The sequence below is a fragment of the Pteropus medius genome, unplaced genomic scaffold (assembly GCF_902729225.1).
Source record: "Pteropus medius unplaced genomic scaffold, Ma_sr-lr_union100, whole genome shotgun sequence".
NCBI lineage: Eukaryota > Metazoa > Chordata > Mammalia > Chiroptera > Pteropodidae > Pteropus > Pteropus medius.
The window spans coordinates 2,029,828-2,053,285 of NW_024345872.1; the positions used below are offsets into that span (position 1 = coordinate 2,029,828).

Below are 23,458 nucleotides of genomic sequence, written 5' to 3' on the forward strand. Positions count from 1 at the left end.
TTTCTTTCTTTCATCTCACTTCTCAGTCTTGAACTCACCAAACCTGATAAGCTTTACCTGAAGATGTACATATGTTATGCTTTTCTGGCTACAACTCACTTTTAGCATTGTTGTTGTAGTTACTAGAATGATGTAATTTCGGGTGTTTGATTCTACCCATTTTAGAGTACGAGTAATTTCATCAATAAATTGAGGTCATTATCTCATAGTCCTTAGTTTTCACTACGTGCTGGAAGGAAAACTCTTCAATGAGTTTTAAGGTGAGTAAGCCAACCATGAACCAAATTACTGGATGTTGGGGCTGAGGCAAGGCAGTGGGGTCCCAAATAATTTAGAATCCGGTTCTCTCCTTTCTCCTATCACTGTGTGGAGGTTTTATGGAATTCTGCCTCATAATATAGATGCTTCTTTAGTCTTGAAATGTGTAAAACAGTAAAGGGTGTGGCTGTGCTCTAATGCAATGCTTTTCATTCTTCAAAGTGCATGTGAATCACCTGGGGGTGATGTTAAAATGAAGGTTCTGATTCTATAGTTCCAGAGTGGTACTTGATATTCTGTGTGTCTAACAAGCTTCTAGGTGATGCTGACATTGCTAGATTGAGGACCACAGTTTGAGTACCAAGGACTTGGAGAATGGGAATTCATTAGAGGTCCAGTGAAATCTAATTATGCCTGGAGATTACTGGTAAAACTGCTTTTACCATGAATTGTGTGTATTTCCTAGGTTCCCCTCTTGATTGTGAAGTCAGTATCCAAATAAGATGTCTACATTGAATAAGTACTGGGATTATGTGGAATAGCCAAAAGAAAGCAGTAGATCCTAGTGTCCCTTCCCCTGGTTATGGGAAAGAGGGCATTGAATAGACTGATCAGCACTTGTCCTGCCTAGCTTACCTGAGGCCCATCCTGACTGACACTTGGCTTTGCCTCTAAACTGACTGTTAGATCCCTTCCTCGTCCTTGATGATGTTAGGTTAGCAGAAACAAACCCTGGGTGCACTGCCAATCTCACCGTGGACCAGGCAATACTGAGTGACAAAGGTCTGGGAAAGAAGGTACCACATTTCTGAGACTCCCAAGAAAGGATTACCCCACTGCACAGAGAGAAGTTGCCCTAGTTCAGGGCCAGTCTAACTGCCTGTTTCAGTAGTTTCTTTAGACAGGACTAGCTGTAAGTCTGGCCATATCCCCCATCCCTTTTACTCACCGAGAACCCAAGGCAATATCATCCATTCCACAACAGTTGGGGGAGGCCCCTGTACATGGAGGTCTGTTCTGACGATGTGCTGAGAAGCCAGGAGAAGCATGAAGAGAAAGGTCAGATATGATGCTGTGTGGCAGATAAACTTGATAAAAGGTTTCTTGATGAACAGACCAAGGTTGCTCCTGGGTGAAATCAGATAAGCTATAGACAGCATAGGAAACAGGAACCCAATGGTCATGCAGGTCAGAAGCTTGACAATCCAGTGTTTCCGCCGCCATCCAGGAAAACCGTCATACCACAGAGTGGCAAGTAACTGTTGGCAATTGGGCTGAGCAACGAACTGGGAAAAGAATAGAACAAGTTAGGCATCTGAGATTACCAAAAGGAAGTCTACCTTTATAATACCTTTCCTAGTTTACAGCCAGCTGCATGGCCAAACCCCAAGAGAGGTCTGATTTCTGGGTTCCCATGAATGAGTCTAACCCCAGAGACAGCTCTACATGTCAAGCTATGAGACTAGATCTTCCTTAGGATTATTTATCTCATATTAAATAAAATCACTCTGGTTTGTGCTTTGGAATGCCTCCCTATTTCCCCTTCCATCATGTTAGAGAAATGGTTCCCAGAACCTGGTTCTACATCAGAATCATCCAGGGAACATTAAAAAATCCAGATTCCCAGGTGGTACCACAGGCTGAATAAATGAGCCTCTCTGGAGGGGTAGAGCCTGGGAAGCTGTTTTACAAAGTTCTACTGGGGATTTACATGCCTCTTAGCAGAGAATCAGGGGACTATTTCATTTCAAATTGATTCACATTTACTCATTCTCCTTGCCTACATGAAGTCATCAACAAACGTGCACTTTGGGCAAACACAAACCGGCAGGGAATCAGCTCATGCCTGTGGCTATGGTTTGGAATGAAAAATGTGTTTCCATTTTGATTTTGTCTCTTTTCCTTTTTGGTTTTGAGCACCTCTTGGTTGGCTAGCAATGAATCAGGTTGCTCCTTTGCCATCTATTTAATACCCTCTCTAGTGTATACATACAAAGGAGAAAAATATATTTGAGGGCCAATATTACAACATTGTATACTAACTCAGCTGGGATTTTACTTAAAAGCAAACTACAAAGTGTCAGTGATTACTAGTTAAAGAATCATCAACATTGTGAATTACCCTCCAGCTGCTCTTCTCTGTTAAGCAATTAGGAGCTCGACTGTCAGCCATGATTTTAAATACTGCTAATATTTAATTACTCTAGCTTCCATGGAAAAAGTTAAAGAGGTCTGCACAATATATCTTACTAGTTCAACCTTAATGTTAATACATCTATGAAGGTACTAGCTTCTCCACCCAAACCATTTTTCTCTTCCTTGAGCACATGAGATGAAGTTGGACTACATCTTCCAGTCTCTCTTGCAGTGAGGTGTGGCCACATGACTAAGTTCTTGATAAAGAAATGTTCAGAGAAATGACCAGTGGTACTTCTAAGCCTGGCCTCTAGTGATCTCCCATGTGTGCTCCTCCATATTCTTTCTCTCTTCTGGCTGACCGGGATGTGGTAACCCAGGATGACCTAGAGACACCTGTCAGCCTGTATCCCTCAATGACAATGTAGAAGAGAACTATCCTGCTCACCAAGAATACTTGTCTTAGAATGTTACATGATAAAAAAAAAATGAATGAAAGAATGTTATATGACTGTGTTCGGGCCATAATATATTTGGGAGTCTAGCCTACCCTAAAGCAGTTTACTATTATAAAACTACTAAAACTAAGCTCTAAAATCTTTTTATTATGTGATCTCAATTTCTCCAAAGATGTTCATAACACCCATTATGTCCTCACATCTCTTTTTCACATATTCACACACAAAAAGACAAAATCCTATAATCTCTTTCTACTCTTCTTGGCATTATAGCCTATGCCAAAAACTGGTATGCAAAGTCCTAGAAAAACATACATAAAAGTGTATAAGGGTAAAGCAAGATATTTGGATGCAATGAGGGAAAAGCACTTGGAGCACAGTCTAGCGAGAGAGATAGATACATAAAAAAACAGTTATAAAACAGAATCATGGTGGAGTGAGATGTCCACAGATTTCTCCCCTTGAAACAACAATAAGCTGAACATCTAAAACACAACAAAAAACATCCAAACTGCACACCAGCACGTCTGAGCATGGGATGCGCTCATAAGAGCTACCACAGGTCAGAACACTGGTTGTTAGGCAGTGTGCTCAGAGAAATAAAGAAGCTGCCTCTCATAGCCACCAGAGCTCCCTGTAGGAGGAGGAGGGGAGAAGGGGTGGCAAATTTCCTGAACAGCTCTGCCTGGGAGTGCTGTGAGTTCCATGTGTCTGGCGGCAGGGCGTAATCATTAGGGCAGAAGGCAGAGAAGTGGGACAGCAGAGAAACAACAGTTGATTTTTACCAGCCGTGGTTGCAAATCCGAGGCTGAGCTGCAGCCCCCAATCCACAACTGAGAGGGCCCCTCCCCCCATATACTACGAGATCAAACACAGCGAAGACTAGGAGAATCTGGCCAAACACTACTGAAACAGTACTTAACACTGACGGGGATTGAGACTGAGAGTAGTGAGGGCGATTAAACATCTGAAAGGAAAAAAAGACATTATTAAGACTTTATACAAAGCAGGGGCCCAAGAGGCTTAGACTCTGCCTACTGGAAACCAAAAGAAAAGCGCCTTTGCAAGATGCTAAAGAGAGACCTTTATATAATAAATCTGCCTAATGGAAAAACAGCAGAATACACTTCCATTAATGCCCAGCTGGAGAAAGAGTCCATTAAACACCATGAACAACCAGGTTGACAAGGCATCTCAGAAAAAAAAAAAGAAAAATCTCCAGAAAATGAGGTTACAGACATAGAAATATGCGACTTAAATGATAGAGAATTCAGGATGGTACTTCTGAAAAAACTCAGTGAGTTCCGAAATGAGTCATATCGACAATTTCAGGAATTGAAAAAACAACTAGAGCAGAATGAGTTCTTTAGCAAAAAGATTGAAACCCTCGAAAAGAACAGAATAGATCTTTTGGAGATAAAAAAACACACTGCAAGAGTTGATAAATGAAATAGCAAGCTTGGGAAATAGAGTCGACTAAATTGAGGAAAGGATCAGTAACATTGAGGAGAGAAATCTAGAAATAAACAGAAGGAGAAGAGAGAAATCGAAGAATGAAAAATAATGAAAGAGTAATTCAATAACTAGCTGATATCATCAAGAGAGGACACATAAGAGTAATGGCCATTCTCAAAGGGGAGGCAAAGGAGCAGGGATTAGAAAGCATTTTCAGATAAATAGTTGATGAGAATTTCCCAGATCTAAGGAATGAGCTGGAGCTTGGAATTCCAGAAATCAACAAAATACTCAATTATCTCAACCCAAAAAGGCCTTCACCAAGACATATTGTATTAAAATTATCAAAAATCAACAACAAAGACAATTCTCAGGGCAACCAGGGAAAAGAAGACGGTAACCCATAAAGGAAACCCATTATATTATCTTCAGACTTCTCAGCACAAACCTTACAAGCCAGAAAGAAGTGTAATGAAATATTCGAACTATTAAATGAAAGGAACTTTCAGCCAGGAATAATGTATCCAGCAAAGCTCTCCTTTAAATATGAAGGAGAAATAAAGAAAGACCTTTCCAGATATGTAAAAATTGAAGGAATTCTCCACTACAAGCCGGCAACACAGGAAATACTGAAAGGGGTCAGCTCACCTAAAACAAAATGACAAAAAACCAAAACAAAACAAAACATAATTAGGAGTAAAGTGACTATCAGGCAGAGGAGAGCAACCCTTACTAAGAACGGAGCATTGTAAGCTAAAACATTAAGAAGACAATTGCTATAGCAAGATAGTAATGAATGTTCAGCATGCATAGGGACAAATTGAGATAAAATGACAAAAAAGGGGAGGATTCAAAGATCCAGATTTGTAAAGGAGAATGGAAGATAAGGCCCATGCAGAAGAATATGAATGACTATATATGTAACTATACTTTTCATATTAGTAATGGTAAAAACACACCCAAAGAAAGATTCAGAACTGAAGGATATAACATAAAACAAGAAGAACCAGAGGAAAAACCCACAAAAGCCAAACAAAATAAAGAAAAAAGAAGTACAATGACAAGGAAGAAATGGAAACACCGAGCTACAAGAAAGCAAAAGATAAAATGGCTATAAAAAGACCTCATATTTCAATAATTACCCTAAATGTAAATGGACTGAACTCAACAATAAAAAGGCACAGAGTTGCAGAATGCATAAAAAAACAAAACCCAACCATATGCTGCCTCCAGGAGACACATCTCAGTTCCAAAGACAAATATAGACTCAAAGTGAAAGGGTGGAAAATGATATTTAAAGCAAATGGCATTCTGAGAAAAGTGGGAGTAGCAGTGCTAATATCAGATGAAAAAGACTTCAAAATAAAAATGGTAAAGAAAGATACTGAGGGACACTTCATAATGATAAAGGGAAACATGCATCAAGAAGACATAACACTTATTAATATCTATGCTCCCAATTAGAGAGCCCCAAAATATGTAAAATAATTATTACAGAACGAAAGGGAGAAACAGACTAAAACAGTATCATAGTAGTGGACCTAAATACCCTACTGTCGGATATGGACAGATCATCCAAACAGAAAATCACTAAGGAAATAACATCCTTAAATGACACATTAGACCAACTGGACATAATTAACATTGACAGACCCTCCCATCCCAAAACAGCTGCTTATACATTCTTCATTAGTGCATATGGAACATTCTCAAGGATTGACCACATATTGGGACACAGAGATACCCTCAATAAATATAAGGATGGAAATCATACCAACCATATTCTCTGATCATAAAAAGCAAAGAAACCACTAATACATGGAGATTAAACAACATGCTACTGAAGAATAACTGGGTCAGGGAAAAAATCAAAAGAGAGATCAAGAGATACATGGAAATGAATGATAATAATAGTACAACATATCCAAACTTTTGGGACATGGCAAACGCGATCATAACAGGAAAGTTCATGTCATAACAAGGCTTATCTTCCAAAATTAGAATGAGCCAAAATAAACAACCTAATGCTTCATCTTAAAAATCTAGGAAAGGAAGATTAAGTGAAGCCTAAAGTCAGCAGAAGAAAAGAAATAATCAAAATTAGAGCAGAAATAAATGAAAGTGAAAACAAAAAAAAGAAAAAAAAATGCAACAAGGAGCTGGTTCTTTGAGAAGGTTAATAAAATTGACAAACTACTGGCTAGACTCACTAAAGAAAACAGAAAAAGAACACAAACAAAATCAGGGATGAAAGAGGGGAAATTACAACTGACATCGCAGGAATACAAAGGATCACACAAGAATATTATGAAAGAGTATATAACATCAAATTTAATAACCTAGAGGAAATGGACCAGTACTTAGAAAAATACAACCTTCTTAGACTGAATCAAGCAAACTGGAAAATATAAATAGACCGATCAGCAGTATGGAAATTGAAACGATCATGAAAATCCTACCCAAATGGAAAAGTCCCAGACAGATGGGTTCACCAGTGAATTCTACAATTCAAAGAAGAGTTAATTCCTATTCTTCTCAAACTCTTCCAAAAAATCGAAGAGGAGGCAATACTTCTCAACTCATTTTATGAGGCCAATATTACCCTGATGCCAAAACCTGGTAAAGATAACACAAAAAAGAAAACTACAGACCAATATCTCTCATGAACACAGATGCAAAAATCCTAAATAAGATAGTAGCAAACTGAATACAACAACATATTAAAAAGGTTATACGACACGATCAAGTGGGGTTCATCCCAGAGGCACAGGGATGGTTCAACATACACAAATCGATTCATGTGATACACCACATAAACAAATTAGAAAATAAAAATCATATGATTATATAAGTAGATGCAGAAAAATCTTTCAACAAGATATAACATCAATATCATTAAAACATGTAACAAAATTGGTATAGAAGGAAAGTACCTTAATGTAATAAAGTCCATCTATGACAAACACTCAGCCAACATTATACCTAATTATGAAAAACTAAAATCCTTCCCTCTAACATCAGGAACAAGGCAAGGCTGTCCACTATCACCACTCTTATTCAATATAATATTGGAGGTCCTAGCGAGTGCAATCAGAAAAGAGAAAGATATAAAAGGCATCCAAATAGGAAACAAGGAAGTCAAACTGTCACTATTTGAGGATGACATGATTCTCTATATAGAAAACCCTAAAGACTCCACAAGAACACTACTACAAATGATAAGCAACTACAGTAAAGTCTCTGGATACAAAATCAACGTTCAAAAATCCATAGCTTTCCTGTACTCTAATAATGAAGTGTCGGAAAAGAAGTGGAAAAAATAATTCCTTCTGCAATTGTAACAAAAAGAACAAAATACCTAGGAATAAATTTAATGAAACATGTGAAGGATCTATATAATGAAAACTACAAGACCCTATTAAAAGAAATCGAAGAAGATAAAAAGAAATGGAAAGATATTCTGTGTTCTTGGATTGAATAAATCAACATAATTAAAATGACCATATTAACTAAAGATTATACAGATTTAATGCAATCACCATCAAAATCCCATTGGCATTTTTTAAGAAATAGAACAAAATATCATCAGATTCATATGGAAGCACAAAAGACCCCATTGCCAAAGCCATCCTGAGAAAAAAGAGCAAGGCTGGAGGCATCACTCTGCCCAACTCAAATTATACTTCAAAGCGACAGTAGTGAAAATGACATGGTATTGGCAGCAAAACAGACACATGAACCAGTGAAACAGAATCGAGAATCCAGAAATAAATCCATATTTATATGGACAAATAATTTTCAATAAAAAAGCCAAAAACATACATTGGAGAAAGGAAATCCTCTTCAATAAATGGTGCTGGGAAAACTGGAAAGCCACCTACAAAAGAATGAAACTAGACTATTGTCTACCACCACACACCAAAATCAACTCAAAATGGATTAAGGACCTAAATATAAGACCTAAAACAATAAAGTGCATAGACAAAAACATAGGAACTGAATTCAAGGACCTTGGGCTTAAAGAGCATTTCATGAATTTGATCTCAAAGGCAAGGGAAGTAAAATCTAAAATGAAGGAATGGGACTACATCAAACTAAAATGCTTCTGCTTAGCAAAAGAAACCGTCATAAAGGTAAAGAGATAACCATCTGAATGGGGAAATATATTTGCAAGCAACGTCTCTGATAAGGGCCTAATATACAAAGAAATCATACCACTTCTTAACAGCAAAAAACAAATGATCCACTGAAAAAATGGGCAGAGGACCTGAATAGACATTTCTCCCTAGAGGATACACAAATGGCCAAAAAATATATGAAAAGGTGCTCAACATTGCTAGCTATTAGGGAAATGCAAATCAAAATCACAATGAGATACCATCTCACACCTGTTAGAATGGCTATAATCAACAGAACAAGTAATAACAAATGTTGGAGGAGATGCGGAGAAAAAGGAACCCTTATACACTGCTGGTGGGACTGCAAATTGGTACAGCCACTATGGAAAACAGTATAGAGGTTCTTCAAAAAACTCTACTGGGTATTTACCCCAAAGAGTTGAAAACTCATATCCGAAAAGATATTTGCACACTGATGTTTATAGCAGCATTATTCACATGGAAAAATGAAGTGTCCTATGATAGATGATTGGCTAAAGAAACTGTAGCGCATATTTATAATGGAATATTACTCAGCCATAAGAAGAGATGAACTCCTGCCATTTGGGACAACATGTATTGACCTTGAGATAATCATAATATGTGAAATAAGCTAGATAAAAAAACTTGAAAATCATATGATATCACTTATATGTATAGTACAAACCTAAAAGCAACAAATAAACAGGACAAACAAACAGAGGCTCGTGGCCTATAGACTAGTGGTTACCAGAGGGTAGAGGGTGGAGGGAGAGGGGAGGTAGATGGGGTAACGGGGATCAAATATGTGGTGACAGAAAGAAATCTAACTATGGGAGGTGAACACACAGTGCAAATATATATATGCCTTACTGTTATAGCATCCAGATGAAACTTACAGGATTTCATTAACCAATGTCTTCATAAAAAATAAATTAACTAATTAAAAATAAAGTTATAAAACTGTATAGTGAGGGCACTAAAATGTGTATGAACAAAGCATAATGGGAGCACAGAAGAGGGGCCAGTCTGGATTACCCAGCCAAGGCTTCCTGAAGGAGGCAATACCTGAGTGGAGCATTAAAGGATGTATAGAAGCTTGCTAGGTGTAGGGGAGGAGAAAGACAGGGAATAAACAGCCAAAGAAAAGGGGATAATGTGACTAAAGGCATAGAGGTGAAAAAGAACTTATTTTGTATGGGGAACTAAAGCAGTCTGTGGCAGTTGCAGCATGAACTGCGAGACTGAGAATGGCAAGAGATGAGGGTGGAGAGGTAGGCAGGTGTTACAGAAAATCAAAATGATAATTTTAGGCCATCATAAATAGTATGACACATTTTAAAAGCATGGGAAGTCATAAGCGATTTTGTGTGCGTGTGTGTGCGTGCATATGTGTATGTGTAAAACAATATAGTAGAGTAGATACAGACTCTGGAGGTAGACTGCATTGGTTCTTTCCGTTCTTCAATGTCTTCATCTGAAGAATGGACATAATAGTATTTACTATATAGGGTTGGTATGAGGATTAAGATCAGTTACTATATATGAAGCACTTGGAACTGCTTAGCATAAAGTAAGGGATCATTCAATCTTGGAAGACTTAATATTGTTAAGATGGAAATACTCCCCAAACTGTTCTACAGGTTTGATGCAATTCCCGTCAAAACCCCAGGGTTTTTTTTTTGTTGTTGCATAAACTGACAAGATGATCAGAAAATTCGTATAGAAATCCAGTGGAGGCAGAATAGCCAAGTCGATTCTGGAAAAGAACAAAGTTGGCAGACTCAAACTTCCTAATTTTCCAAAGTGATGTTGAATTTGTGTGTGGGTTAGTATAAATAGGGTTCCTTCCCTGTTCCTTCCTTGGTGGTGGTGGTGGTTGGTGGGAAGGGTTAAAAAAAACAACAAAGTTTGTGTAGTTATAGGAGCTTCTTAAAAGCCAGAAGACTGGATGTTGCTCAAAGACTTGGGGCATATCTCAGTCTTTATTACATTCTCAATATTTTGCTAAGTACTTGACATACGGTAAACATTGCATAAATATTTGTTGAATGAGTGATTGAATAAATAAATCTGTGCTGGATAAACCCCAGTGTAACATTCTCTTTCCAAAGCCTTCTTTCTTTAGCGTATGCAGGAGGTGAAGTCTGGTAGCTACATCCTTTCTTAGGAGTTTCAACTAGGAACTATTCTTAACTTAGATTAACTACCATGTATTGAGCTCTTATAGTGTGCCAGGCACTGTACCACATTTTCACATGCATTATCTCACAGGAACTCTAAAGGCAGATATTAGTATTATACCCATTTTACAGATGCTGGGACTGAGCCCAAGTTTACATTCTTGGTAAGTGGTGGAGCCTAGCTTGGCTGACTATAGACCACACTCTTAAACACTGCATGTTGTTAATCCATGGATGGTATGTTCTGAGGCCTGCAGAAAGCTGAATTTCTTGGTATTTTCCCCATTGGCCTTGCCACAGTGATCAAAATGCCCATATCACTTATTGCTTTGGCTTAAGACGATGAAGTTGTATTTATGTTTTTAGGAAGTAGTAATATATGAAACTGCTAGCTACCTTTAAGAGTTTAAAGTGAGTACATCATATTAGTCAGTTATCTAGTTATAAAGGACCTGCCTGTCAGCAAAGCCCAGAAATGATGGGACCCTCCCAGGCCTGGGCTCCTGAGTAGCAGCTAGGAAAGGCAGGGGGAGGGACACGTAGGTACGGACATGGGGGAAACCCTGAAGATCTTAGTTGCCTGGTTGAGTCCCAGGCCAGATCTTTATGAGACCCACCTTTTCAACCTGTTTAAATTTTTTCTTCATTAATCTCTTAGGGCCATCACTGCAGTTCTCCCCCCTCCCACCTGCAGTACTTTATTTCTCCAATGCTCTCAGGCAGGGCTGAAAATTAATTTTTTTCTTACTGCATAGGACTTTTGGAAAAAGCCCTGGCCTTTTTTCCCTTTGACATAAAACTGTGTTCTAAATTGAGTGGCTCAATAACTCTTTGCTCCTCCAAAGAATAATTCTCGATAGGAATAATGTCAGGTTCTACTGGAAAGAACCCACCCTTCCCTCAGACAACTAGCAAAACCACTTTGATCTTGCCTCAGCAGAGCCCTGACTTCACTCAGTGAGAATTATCTCGCTAGCTATTTCTGTCACCACATATTTGAACTCCTTTACCCCATCTACCTCCCCCCTCTTCTTACTCTCTGCCCTCTGATAACCACTTGTCTATAGTCCATGTCCATGAGTCTCTGTTTGTCCTATTCCTTTGTTGCTTTTAGGTTTATATCCCACATAGTATATTGTATGTGACTTTTGTTCCTATAGCTGTCTAAATAATCCCATGGCTTGTGCCTGATTCATGTACTGAAGCCAGGGAAGAACAGAATTTGACTTGCTCATTGCCAAGGGAATGCAAGAACGTGATTCAATTTAGGTGTTTCAATGAGTATTTCTGTATAGCTGCTCTGTGCCCAGTTCTGTGTGGCACGTGGGGAGAAGGTGACAATAAGAGAGACCGACAGTTTTTCTGGCCTAAAAGATGTCATTAAGAGACCAGCCAAACTTATGCAAAATAAATTATAGGATAATAACATTTATGTTCAGATATCTGCACAAGCAGTACAAATGGTAATAGAGTCAGGTTCCCAGATGATTGGCTCTCACAGACCAGTGAAGTTCACTCGCCCCCAAATCAGGAGATTTTGCCAGTAAGGACATAAAAAGAAACAAACAACAACAACAAAAACAAACAAAAAAACCCTACTCTGCTTTGAGCTTTGATTTCCTGTTACCACCATTTTATCAAAAAGGTCAGAATAAAATCTAGTCATTCAAACTGGATCCTTTTAGTATTAGGAAAAGTTTACTGCTTTGTTATGAGGCACCCCACCTTAGAAACTCAGAGCATTCTGAGATGGGACAAATCAGCAGGCACTAGTGTCAGAAGGAAAAGCTGCAGAGAATCATTAAATCGGAGAACCTCATTTCCTTCTGGAAGCCATTCCTGATTGCCCCAGCCAGAAGTGATCTCTCCTCCTTGAATCCAGACAACTTTGCTTCTTCCTTATGGTATTTCTTAGAGCCTGCCTCATCTTACACTTATATGTAGAACCTGTGACTCAGCCTTCCTACAAAGGTAAACTTCTGAAAGGAAAAGACAATTTTGTATGTTGTATGACATTTCATACCTCAAAGGACTTTGCAGGCATTAACTGTATTTGTTAAAGTGAGAAAATTCTGCTCTCTTCTTCCCTGCTAAACTTCACCTGAATGTTCAACTGCCCAGTGGATATTTCAGACACATAGCCCAGACAGAACTGTTTCCCCCAAAAGCCCCTCAAAACACACGCACACACACACACACACACACGCTTCTCTTTTTATCTCACATTCTGTGTGCCTTCAAAGCACTTCTCTATAGTAGTCATAATAGTCACAGATTAAAACTATGCAGAACTTCCTATGTTTTGGGAAAAAGTTGAAAATCACGTGATATCACTTACATGTGGGATTTAAACCTAAAAGCAACAAAGGAATAGGACAAACAAACAGAGACTCACGGACATGGACTATAGATGAGTGGTTATCAGAGGGCAGAGGGTAAGAGGAGGGGGGAGGTAGATGGGGTAAAGGAGGTCAAATATGTGGTGACAGAAAGAAATCTAACTATGGGAGGTGAACACACAGTGTAAATATATATATGCCTTACTGTTGTAGAGTCCAGATGAAACTTATTGGATTTCGTTAACCAATGTCACCATAAAAAAAAAATAAAAAATAAAAAAATTAAAAAGCACCTTTTATATATCAATGAACCCAGAAGGTTGGTACTACATTTACACCCATTTTACAGATGAGAAAACTGAGGTTTAGAGAGGTTAAGTTGTAATAATAACAACAATTAACATTTGTGTCAAGCACTGTACTAAGTGCTCATTTAGGAGAAGACTTCCCTGACTGTTGATCGAGTCTCCACTTTCTGAGGAGAAAATGGAAAATGGAGTGAAAGTACCCTGGTATGAGCAGAGGATCTGAGGGTGGGCTTTTGAGAAGTAAGCCAGGCTCTGAGACAAAGAAAAAAGCTGGTAGCAGTGAGATTCCAGTGGCTCCATTAGGAATAGGCAATGGTCAGAAGAGAAAATCTTAACTCCCACAATCCACTCTATTCCCTGCCATGAAAGCTGTCAGCAAGAAAAAAAAAATAGATCAGTACAAAACAAATCAGTCCCACTACGAGTCACCTAACTGGTTATTTTCAGGTGATTTTAAATTGTTAGGTGTGTACAAGAGCGCAATAAGTGAGACTAGAATAAGGGTCACCTTGACATATGTTTAACATTCAGAGGTTTATAAAGCACTACAGGCCTGTTGTTCTCTGAAGTAATTGGCAATGAGTTATCTTTGTGTGTTTCCTCAAAAAGATATCAGCTGACTTCTAGCTGGGGAACTTCTTCCTTTAGATTGTTTGGAGGAAAAAAACATCTGAAAGGTGAGAATGAGTCACCCCTTACCCCAATGAAGAAGGTGAAAATCAGGGAAGAAAAATCAAGTTCCTGGCTATGGCAGGATCTGAGATAAGGGCTTTTCTCAGTAGTTTGAAAAAGTCTACTGATCTTTAAAGAACATCCTTCTGCTCCCTCAGTGAATGACTGCACATTTGAATAGGCTCAACTTTCATTGTATGAGATGTCAGTTCTTCAAAACACAGCCGGGTTTTGCATATATGGGTGTCTTTAAAAAGCCAGCCAGATTGTGGGAAACATGGCAGAGTGAGAGACATCCTCAGATCTCTCCCCTTGAAACAACAATAAGCTGAACATCTAAAACTCAATAAAAAAAAAAAAAAAAAAACAAACATCCAAACTGCACACTAGCACATCTGAGCGTGGGATCTGCGCATAAGAAATACCACAGGTCAGAACAACAGAAATTGGGTGGTGGAATGGGAGAAATAAAGAAGCTGCCTCTTGCAGCCTCTAGAAATCCCTGGAGGAGGAGAAGGAGGGGAGAAGGTGCAGCGACTTCCCTGAACAGCCCTGCCTGGAAGTGCTGTGAGTTCCACGCAGTCGACAGCAGGGCCCAGTCATCAGGGCGGAAAGCAGAGAAGTGGGACAAGACTGCAGAAAAACAACAGTTGATTATTACTAGCCCCAGTTGCAAAACTGAGGCCAAGCCACAGCCTCAACTCCCAACCCAGAGGGCTTCTCCTCCCATAACCTCCGAGATCGATCACTGCGGAGCCACAGGGGAATCTGAGTAAACACTACCAAAACTGTTGCTAACACTGACAGAGACTGAAACTGAGAGAAGCGAGTGTGATTAAATATCTACAAGAACATAAAAGACTTTAGGCTTTATATAAAGCAGGGATCCAAGAGGCTCAGATGCCACCTACTGGAAACCAAAAGAAAAGTGCCTTCTTTGCAAGAGGCTAAAGAGAGACCTTTATATAATAAATCTTCTTTCTGGAAAACAGCAGAATACACTTCCATTAATGCCCAGATGGAGAAATAGTCCATTAAACACCATGAACAACCAAGGTGACAAGGCATCTCAGAAAGAAAGAGAAAAATCTTTAGAAAATAAGCTTACAGACATAGAAATATGTGACTTAAATGACAGAGAATTCAGGATGGTACTTCTTAAAAAACTCAATGAGATCTGAAATGAGTCATATAAACAATTTCAGGAATTGCAAAAACAGCTAGATGAGCAGAGCAAGGAGAATGAAACCCTCAAAAAGAACCAAATAGAACTTCTAGAGATAAAAAACACACTGCAAAAGTTGAAAATGAAATAGCTGCTTGGGAAATAGAGTCGACCAAATGGAGGAAAGGATCAGTGATATCCAAAGACAGAAATCTAGAAATTAATCAGAAAGAAGAGAGAAACCGAAGAATGAAAAATAATGAAAGAGAAATTCAAGAACTAACTGATATCATCAGGAGAGGAAACATAAGAATGATGGGCATTCTCGAAGGAGAGGAAAAGGAGCAGAGACTAGAAAGCATTTTCAGACAAATAGTGGACGAGAATTTCCCAGATCTAAGAAATGAGCTGGAACTTGGAATTCAAGAAGTCAACAGAATACACAATTATCTCAACACAAAAAGGCTTTCACCAAGACATCTTGTATTAAAGTTATCAAAAACCAATGACAAAGATAGAATTATCAGGGCAGCCAGGGAGAAGAAAACGGTAACGTATAAAGGAAAACCCGTTACATTATCATTGGACTTCTCAGCGCAGACCTTACAAACCAGAAAGGAATGGAATCAAATATTTAAACTACTAAGTGAAAGAAACTACCAGCCTAGAATAATGTATCCAGCTAAGCCATCCTCATATATGAAGCCTAAAGTCAGCAGAAGAAAAGAAATAATCAAAATTAGAGCAGAAATAAATGAAATTGCAAACAAAAAAACAATAGAAAAAATAAATGCAACAAAGAGCTGGTTCTTTGAGAAGGTTAATAAAATTGACAAACCACTTTTAGACTCACTAAAAAAAAGAGAGAAAAGACACAAATAAACAAAATCAGGGATGAAAGGGGGGGAATTACGAGTGACATCGCAGAAATACAAAGGATCATCCAAGAATACTATGAAAAAGTATATAACACCAAATTTAATAACCTAGGGGAAATGGACCGGTACTTAGAAAAACACAACCTTCCTAGACTGAATCAAGAAGAACTGGAAAATGTAAATAGACCGATCAGCAGTATGGAAATTGAAACAATCATCAAAACCCTAGCAAAAAGTAAAAATCCAGGACCTAATGGCTTCACCAGTGAATTCTAGCAAACATCCAAAGAAGATTTAATACCTATTCTCCTCAAACTCTTCCAAAAAATCGAAGAGGAGGCAATATTTCCCAACACATTTTATGAGGCTAATATTACTCTGATACCAAAATCGGGTAAAGATAACACACACAAAAAATAAAACTACAAACCAATATCCCTCATGAACACAGATGCAAAAATCCTAAAGTAGATACTACTGAATTGAATACAGCAACATATTAAAAAGATTATACACAACGATTAAGTGGGGTTCATCCCAGAGGCACAGGGATGGTTCAACATACACAAATCGATTCACGTGATACACCACATAAACAAATTAAAAAATAAGAATCATAAGATCATATCAATAGATGTAGAAAAAGCCTTTGACAAGCTACGGCATACATTTATGATCAAAACACTTAAAAAATCAGTATAGAAGGAAAGCGCATTGACATAATAAAGGCCTTCTTTGACAAACCTTCAGCCAACATTATACTAAAAACTAAAAACCTTCCCTCTAAGATCAGAAAGAAGACAAGGAAGAAGACAAGGCTGTCCACTATTGCCACTGCTATTCAGTATAACTTTGGAGGTCCTAGCGAGTGCAATCGGGCAAGAGAAAGATATAAAAGGCAACGAAATAGAAAACCAAGAAGTCAAACTGTCACTATTTGCAGATGACATGATTCTCTATATAGAAAACCCTAAAGACCCCACAAGAACACTACTAAAAACAATAAGCAAATACAGTAAAGTCTCTGGATACAAAATCAATGTTCAATTCTCCCTAGCATTCCTATACTTTAATAATGAAGTGTCAGAACAAGAAGTGGAGCAATAATTCTTTTTGCAATTGCAACAAAAAGAATAAAATACCTAGGAATAAATTTAATGAAACATGTGAAGGACCTATATAATGAAAACTACAAGACCCTATTAAAAGAAATCAAAGAAGATACAAAGAAATGGAAAGATATTCCTTGTTCTCAGATTGGAAGAATCAAGATAGTTAAAATGACCATATTACCTAAAGCATTATACAGATTTAATGCAATGTCCATCAAAATCATATTGATGTTTTTTAAAGAAATAGAACAAAAATCATCAGATTTGTATGGAAGCACAAAAGACCCCATTGCCAAAGCCATTCTGAGAAAAAAAGAACGAGGCTGGAGGCATCACTCTGTCTGACTTCAAATTGTACTACAAAGTGACAGTAATGAAAATGGCATGGTATTGGCAGCAAAACAGACACATGGTTAGTGGAACAGAATCGAGAGTCCAGAAATAAACCTATATTTATATGGGCAAATAATTTTCAATAAAAAAGCCAAAAACATGGAGAAAGGAAAGCCTCCTCAATAAATGGTGCTGGGAAAATTGGAAGGCCACCTTCAAAAGAATGTAACTAGACTATTGTCTACCACCACACACCAAAATTAACTCAAAATGGATTAAGGACCTGAATATAAGAATTGAAATAATAAAATGTATAGAAGAAAACACAGGAACTAAACTCAAGGACCTTGGGCTTAAAGAGGATTTTATGAATTTGATCTCAAAAGCAAGGGAAATAAAAGCTAAAATGAAGGAATGGGACTACATCAAACTAAAAAGCTTCTGATCAGCAAAAGAAACCATCAACAAGGTAAAGGGGCAACCATCTGAATTGGAAAATATATTTGCAAGCAACACCTCCGATAAGGGCCAAATAGCCAAAATATACCAAGAACTCATACAACTCAATAACAACAAAAAAACAAATGATCTATTAAAAAAATGGGCAGAGGACTTGAACAGACACTTCCCTAGAGGACATACAAATGGCAAACAATATATGAAAAAGTGCTCAACATCACTAGCTATTAAGATAATGCAAATGAAAACCACAATGAGATACCATCTCACACCTGTTAGAATGGCTATAATCAACAGGACAAGTAATAACAAATGCTGGATAGCATGCGGAGAGAAAGGAACCCTCATACACTGCTGGTGGGACTGCAAATTTGTACAGCCACTATGGAAAACTGTATGGAGGTTTCTCAAAAAACTAAGAATTGATCTACCATATGATCTAGCAATCTCTATTGGGTATTTACTCCAAAGACTTGAAAACTCATATCTGAAAAGTGATTTGCACACTGATGTTCATAGCAGCATTATTCACGGTGGCCAAGACATGGAAGCAACTGAAGTGTCCTACGATAGATGATTGGCTAAAGAAGCTGTGGTACATATATACAATGGAATATTCTTCAGCCATAAGAAGAGATGAAATACTGTCATTTGCGACAACATGGATAGACCTCAAAATAATTATGCTAAGTGAAATAAGCCAGACAGAAAAAGTTGAAAATCACATGATATCACTTATATGTGAGATATAAACCTAAAAGCAAAAAAAGGCAGGAGAAACAAACAGAGACTCATGGGCATGGACTATAGACTAGAAGTTACTGAAGAGCTATAGACTAGTGGTTACTAGTGGGTTGGGGAAAGAGAGGGAGAGGTAGATGGGGTAAAAGGGGTCAAATATAGGGAGATAGGGGAATGGCAGAGTAAGGGGGATCAAATATATGGTAACTGAAGGAAACTGGACTTTGGGTAGTAGATACACAATAAAATATACAGATGTCAAATTATAATGTGCACCTGAAAATCATATAATTGTATTAACCAATGTTACCCCAATAAACTCAGTAAAAAAAATAAAATAAAATAAATAAATAAATAAATAAAAAGCCAGCCAGCAGAAGTGACCCAAGATAGTATGAGTTTTATTGATTCGTTTTGTAGTTTACAATCACAGTGGACTCTGATTAAGAGAAAAATGCTCGAATTAGAAATTGGTAGCAATGAAAAATTTTCCGTAGATGGAGAAATTTTTAAAATACCTTTCTTCTCTCACCATTTCAGTGATCTTGCTGAGCCTTACTTTCATAAAATGATTCAGCTTTTTATGACTGCTGCAGGAATTGGAGATGAAGAATAGGTTTTGGCAAGTAGTTTAGGCCCAGATTATGATTGGAAATTGTCTAGCACAATTTGATATTTCTCCACTCAGATCACTAATCTAGGGGGATTTTTTTTTGAAGAAAGGAGATACGTGCTTACCTAGGGATTACAGAGACATTCTGTTTTCAGCTGATTCCTGTTGCAATTAGCTAGCAGACTAGGTTCCCGAGGTTGACCACCGATAATAATGGCAATTTGGCTGGAGATTTCACACTTACAAAATAAGTCAAGTGGCAGTCGTGGCTCTAATTTTAAACTAGAGCTAAGCCTCACTAATTTAAACTAAATGAAGGAAAGTGAAGCTAGATGCTGAAAACTGTTTTAGAGCCCATACTGTAAAAAATATAATTTTTCATTTGCAAGTATACGCAGCAGTCAGAATTAGCTAAGTGGTATTTCCTGGCAGATGTTATAATTCTCTGTTGGAGGTGATGGGCTCTGAGAGCTTCTAGTGCGGATGTTACTTGCAGTGCAATGGCTTATTCTAGCCATGAGATGGCGACAGAGGGTGGTGAGAGTTCACTTCCTAATTCAAAGAGGGGTGTATCAGAAAACTTCTCACCAGGGAGAAGCAGAGAGCAATAAACCATTGATCAAGCTAATGATACAGAGAACAGAGCAGGGGGAAAATATAATGAGAGCCAAACAGGCAACCCTTCTGACGGCCTAAATCTTTGAGAGCTGGGAGCCTTGGTAGCACCAAGTCCAGTTCTGGGACGATGCTACAGATCTATAGTCCTATTCCAAAACCCTTGGGACCAGATTTGTTTTGGAATTCTACATTGTCAAATTTTAGAACAGTGATCTGCTATCCGTACCATATATTAGGTAACACCCGCCAGTAGGATTTGAGGTCACACTCTTATTTAGGGTTGCCAAATTTAGCAGATGAAAATGCAAGAAATCCAGTTACATTTGAATTTTAGATAAACAATGAATAATGTTTTAGTATCAGTCTGTCCCAAATACTGTAAGGGACATACTGATACTAAAAAAAAATATTTGTTGTTTATCTGAAACTTAAATTTAATTGTATGTCATGTAATTTATATGGCAACCCTACTAAAATGAAACATTAATATTGCAGCAGTGAAACCTATGAATACTTTGATTCAATGGGATAAATCAAGAACATAAATTTTCTCCTATCAGTTCATCTAAGGATTTGCCACCATATGACTTTTGATAGAAAATTTATTTTAAAATGTTTTTATTTTGATTTTCAGAACTCAGTAGATTTTGGAATTGTGGACCTGTAATTGTTCAATAAATAAAACAATGGAGAGATCTATGGTGATATATGTTTATGCCTTCAGTGTATCTAGTTCTTAAGGGCCAAGGTCCTCCTCCCCTGATCCCGTTTTTTTAGATCACACAATGCATTCAGATACTTCAGATCCTGAAGGACTGGGGTGAATGGGAGACTAAGTCAGGCATGCTCAAGTAGTTTTCACATTGATAAGATGGTTTGACTGGAGATTTCATGACCTGCTGTGAGCTGCCCACTTTCTTTCAAATCTTCAGCATGAAATCAGAAAAAAGGAGGTAGAAGAAACTTAACTCCTTGCTATAATAAGGAACACATTTTGAAAACACATATATTGAACTCTGACTCTGGTTTGGCCTCTGATTTGTGGTGAGACTTGGGGCAAGTCTTTCTGTTTAGGTTTCTACCTGTGCCACCCACCTTGCCTTCCTCAGAGGGCTGCCATGACAATCAAATGAATAATGATTGACAAAGTGCTTTAAACATTCTCAGAATTGAAAATGGAATTCCTCATACATATTTTTTTAGCTTAACAGTGCAATTTAGGCTGTATATGCAAAGATATTTCTAATAAGGTAGACTAGTAGCATGGTCTTTGTAGTCACTTATATGTGGGATATAAACCTAAAAGCAAAAAAAATGAGCAGGACAAACAAACAGAGACTCGTGGGCATGGACTATAGACTGGAAGTTACCGAAGAAGTATAGACTAGTGGTTACTAGTGGGTTGGGGAAAGAGGGGAGAAGTAGATGGGGTGGGGGGGTCAAATATAGGGGGATAGGGGGGAATGGTGGAGTAAAGGGGATCAAATATACGGTAGCTGAAGGAAACTGGACTATGGGAATTGGTGAAGAACTCTACCAATTCCTGGGTGGGTGACCTTGGACAAGTTACTTAATTTCTCTGGCCCTCAGTTTCCCCATCTGAAAAATGAGGATTATACTAGTAACCTATGCTAGAGGGTCATTATGAAGATTAAGAGAATTAATTATTGCGAGGATTAGACAAAGAAGCAATCAATAAATGTTAGCTATTTCCATCATTATGACTATTATTATTTTGAGATAGAAAACCATTGCTTGCTTCTTGGATAGACAGTCTTGAAATGACTATATATGTGACTTGACACAGACCTTGCCTAGACAATTTGCACGCATCAGCACTGCTTCCATTATTAATTCCTCTGAATGTTTTGAGGATATGTTCTGTTATACCAATTACTGGCTTGGAATTCTGTAAAGCAGGGGTCCCCAAACCCCGGCTGCAGACCAGTACCAGTCCATGGCCTGTTAGGAATCGGGCCACACAGCGGGAGGTGAGTGGCGGGCCAGCAAGCAAAGCTTCATCTGTATTTGCAGCTGCTCCCCAGTACTAGCATCATTGTCTCAGATTCACCTCAGATCATTAGGCATTAGATTCTCATAGGCGCACCGGTCCCTGGGGCCTAAAAGTTTGAGGATTGCTGCTCTAAAGGACTGATGGTCGTGATAGTAGGGTTAGGGATGGTAAGGCAAGGAAGAGTAGTGCATTGGAGAAGTATATCCAACTGGAATCAGTACAGTCCTGATTGTATAGTCAGATCTTATAAATAACTCTAACAAATCCAAGAATAAAAAAAAAAACTGGATTATTATGCAAGACACATTTTAGAGGAAGAGAGGCAACCTGGTAGATAAAAGAGATAATTTTTTATTGAGAAAGATTGGCAAGTCAGGATTGCAGGAAGGATGGCTTTTTCAGGGCCAGCTGACTAGCTAAAGTATCTCAGGGGGTTCTTTAAAGCCAAGATGGAAGATTCCATGAATATGGTTTTAGCTCAAAGCAAAAATCATCCTCCAAGTGGCTTTCACTGGGTGATTATTCAGGGGCATGGCCTAGAGACACTAATGCAGCATGGCTCCCATGTGCTTTATATAACCCAAGAACAGAATGTTCTGCACTTCTTTGCCCTCCCAACCATCCCTCACACTCCTATCCCTCTCCCCTTCCCCCACATTCATTTTCTCTCTCTCTCTCTCTCTCTCTTTCTCTCTCTCTTTTAAAAAACAGAAATCTTCAATGCTTGGAGGGCTTTTAAGAAGTCACTTTCTTTCTGCTTCCAGGCAGGACCATTCTGAGGCCAGTTCAATTAAGTCGGCAAGCAACATTTACTGAATATCTATTCTGTGCCAGGTACTCAGGGCACAGACATGACTCCAGTGGCCAGACTTTTATTTGTGAAGAAACGCCCAACATATAATGGCAAAATTATATTCCTGCCCCGCCCCACCCCCTGTCATGATGAGGTTCCCAGGGCCTGACAAGAGCTACAATGAAACCAGGAGACTTTCTCACTAAGGACTAAAGTATGAATATGAACTCACAAAAGAACAAGCTTCGCGTAGCTGAAGGGAGAACAAAATGAGCTGGAATACTGATGGAGTAATTACTGCTGCTGAGTATCAAGACTATTGGGGCCATGGTGGTTTGATTTTGAAGGGACTGGTACCTATTCTAATTCCTGTCCTTTTCACTTCCTTCTAGGGACTAGCTTTGTAGTGGGCTTTTAATGACTTAATGAGCACTTTATTATGTGCCAAGTACTTTTTCTTTAATTCTTAATTCTCACAATGATTCTATGAGGGAGATATTGGTGCTATTCTACAGGTGAAGAAACAGACACAGAGAGACTAAAGAACTTGTCTAGTAAGTGGTGAGAGTCAGGTCTTAAACCCAGGTCTATCTGAGTATACATCTGATGCTTTGACTCAGGGATCATCAAACTATAGCCTGAGGGCCAAATCCAGCCTGTTACCTGTGGTTGTAAATAAAATTTTATTGGAATACAGTCATACTCATTTGTTTACATATTATCTATGGCTGGTTTTGCCCTATAGTGGCAGAGTTGAGTAATTACAACAGAGACCATATAACCTACA

The 23,458-nt window shown here is 38.3% G+C and overlaps 1 protein-coding gene across 1 annotated transcript in view; it reads right to left on the bottom strand.

Annotated features, from left to right (window-relative positions):
* The window catches only part of TRPC5 (transient receptor potential cation channel subfamily C member 5), a 178,250-nt gene that overhangs the window by 67,926 nt on the left and 86,866 nt on the right, over positions 1 to 23,458 (bottom strand). Inside the window, exon 3 of the mRNA XM_039874758.1 lies at positions 1,208 to 1,544. Within this exon, the coding sequence (XP_039730692.1) occupies positions 1,208 to 1,544 (337 nt within the window). The remainder of the gene's footprint in view (positions 1 to 1,207; positions 1,545 to 23,458) is intronic.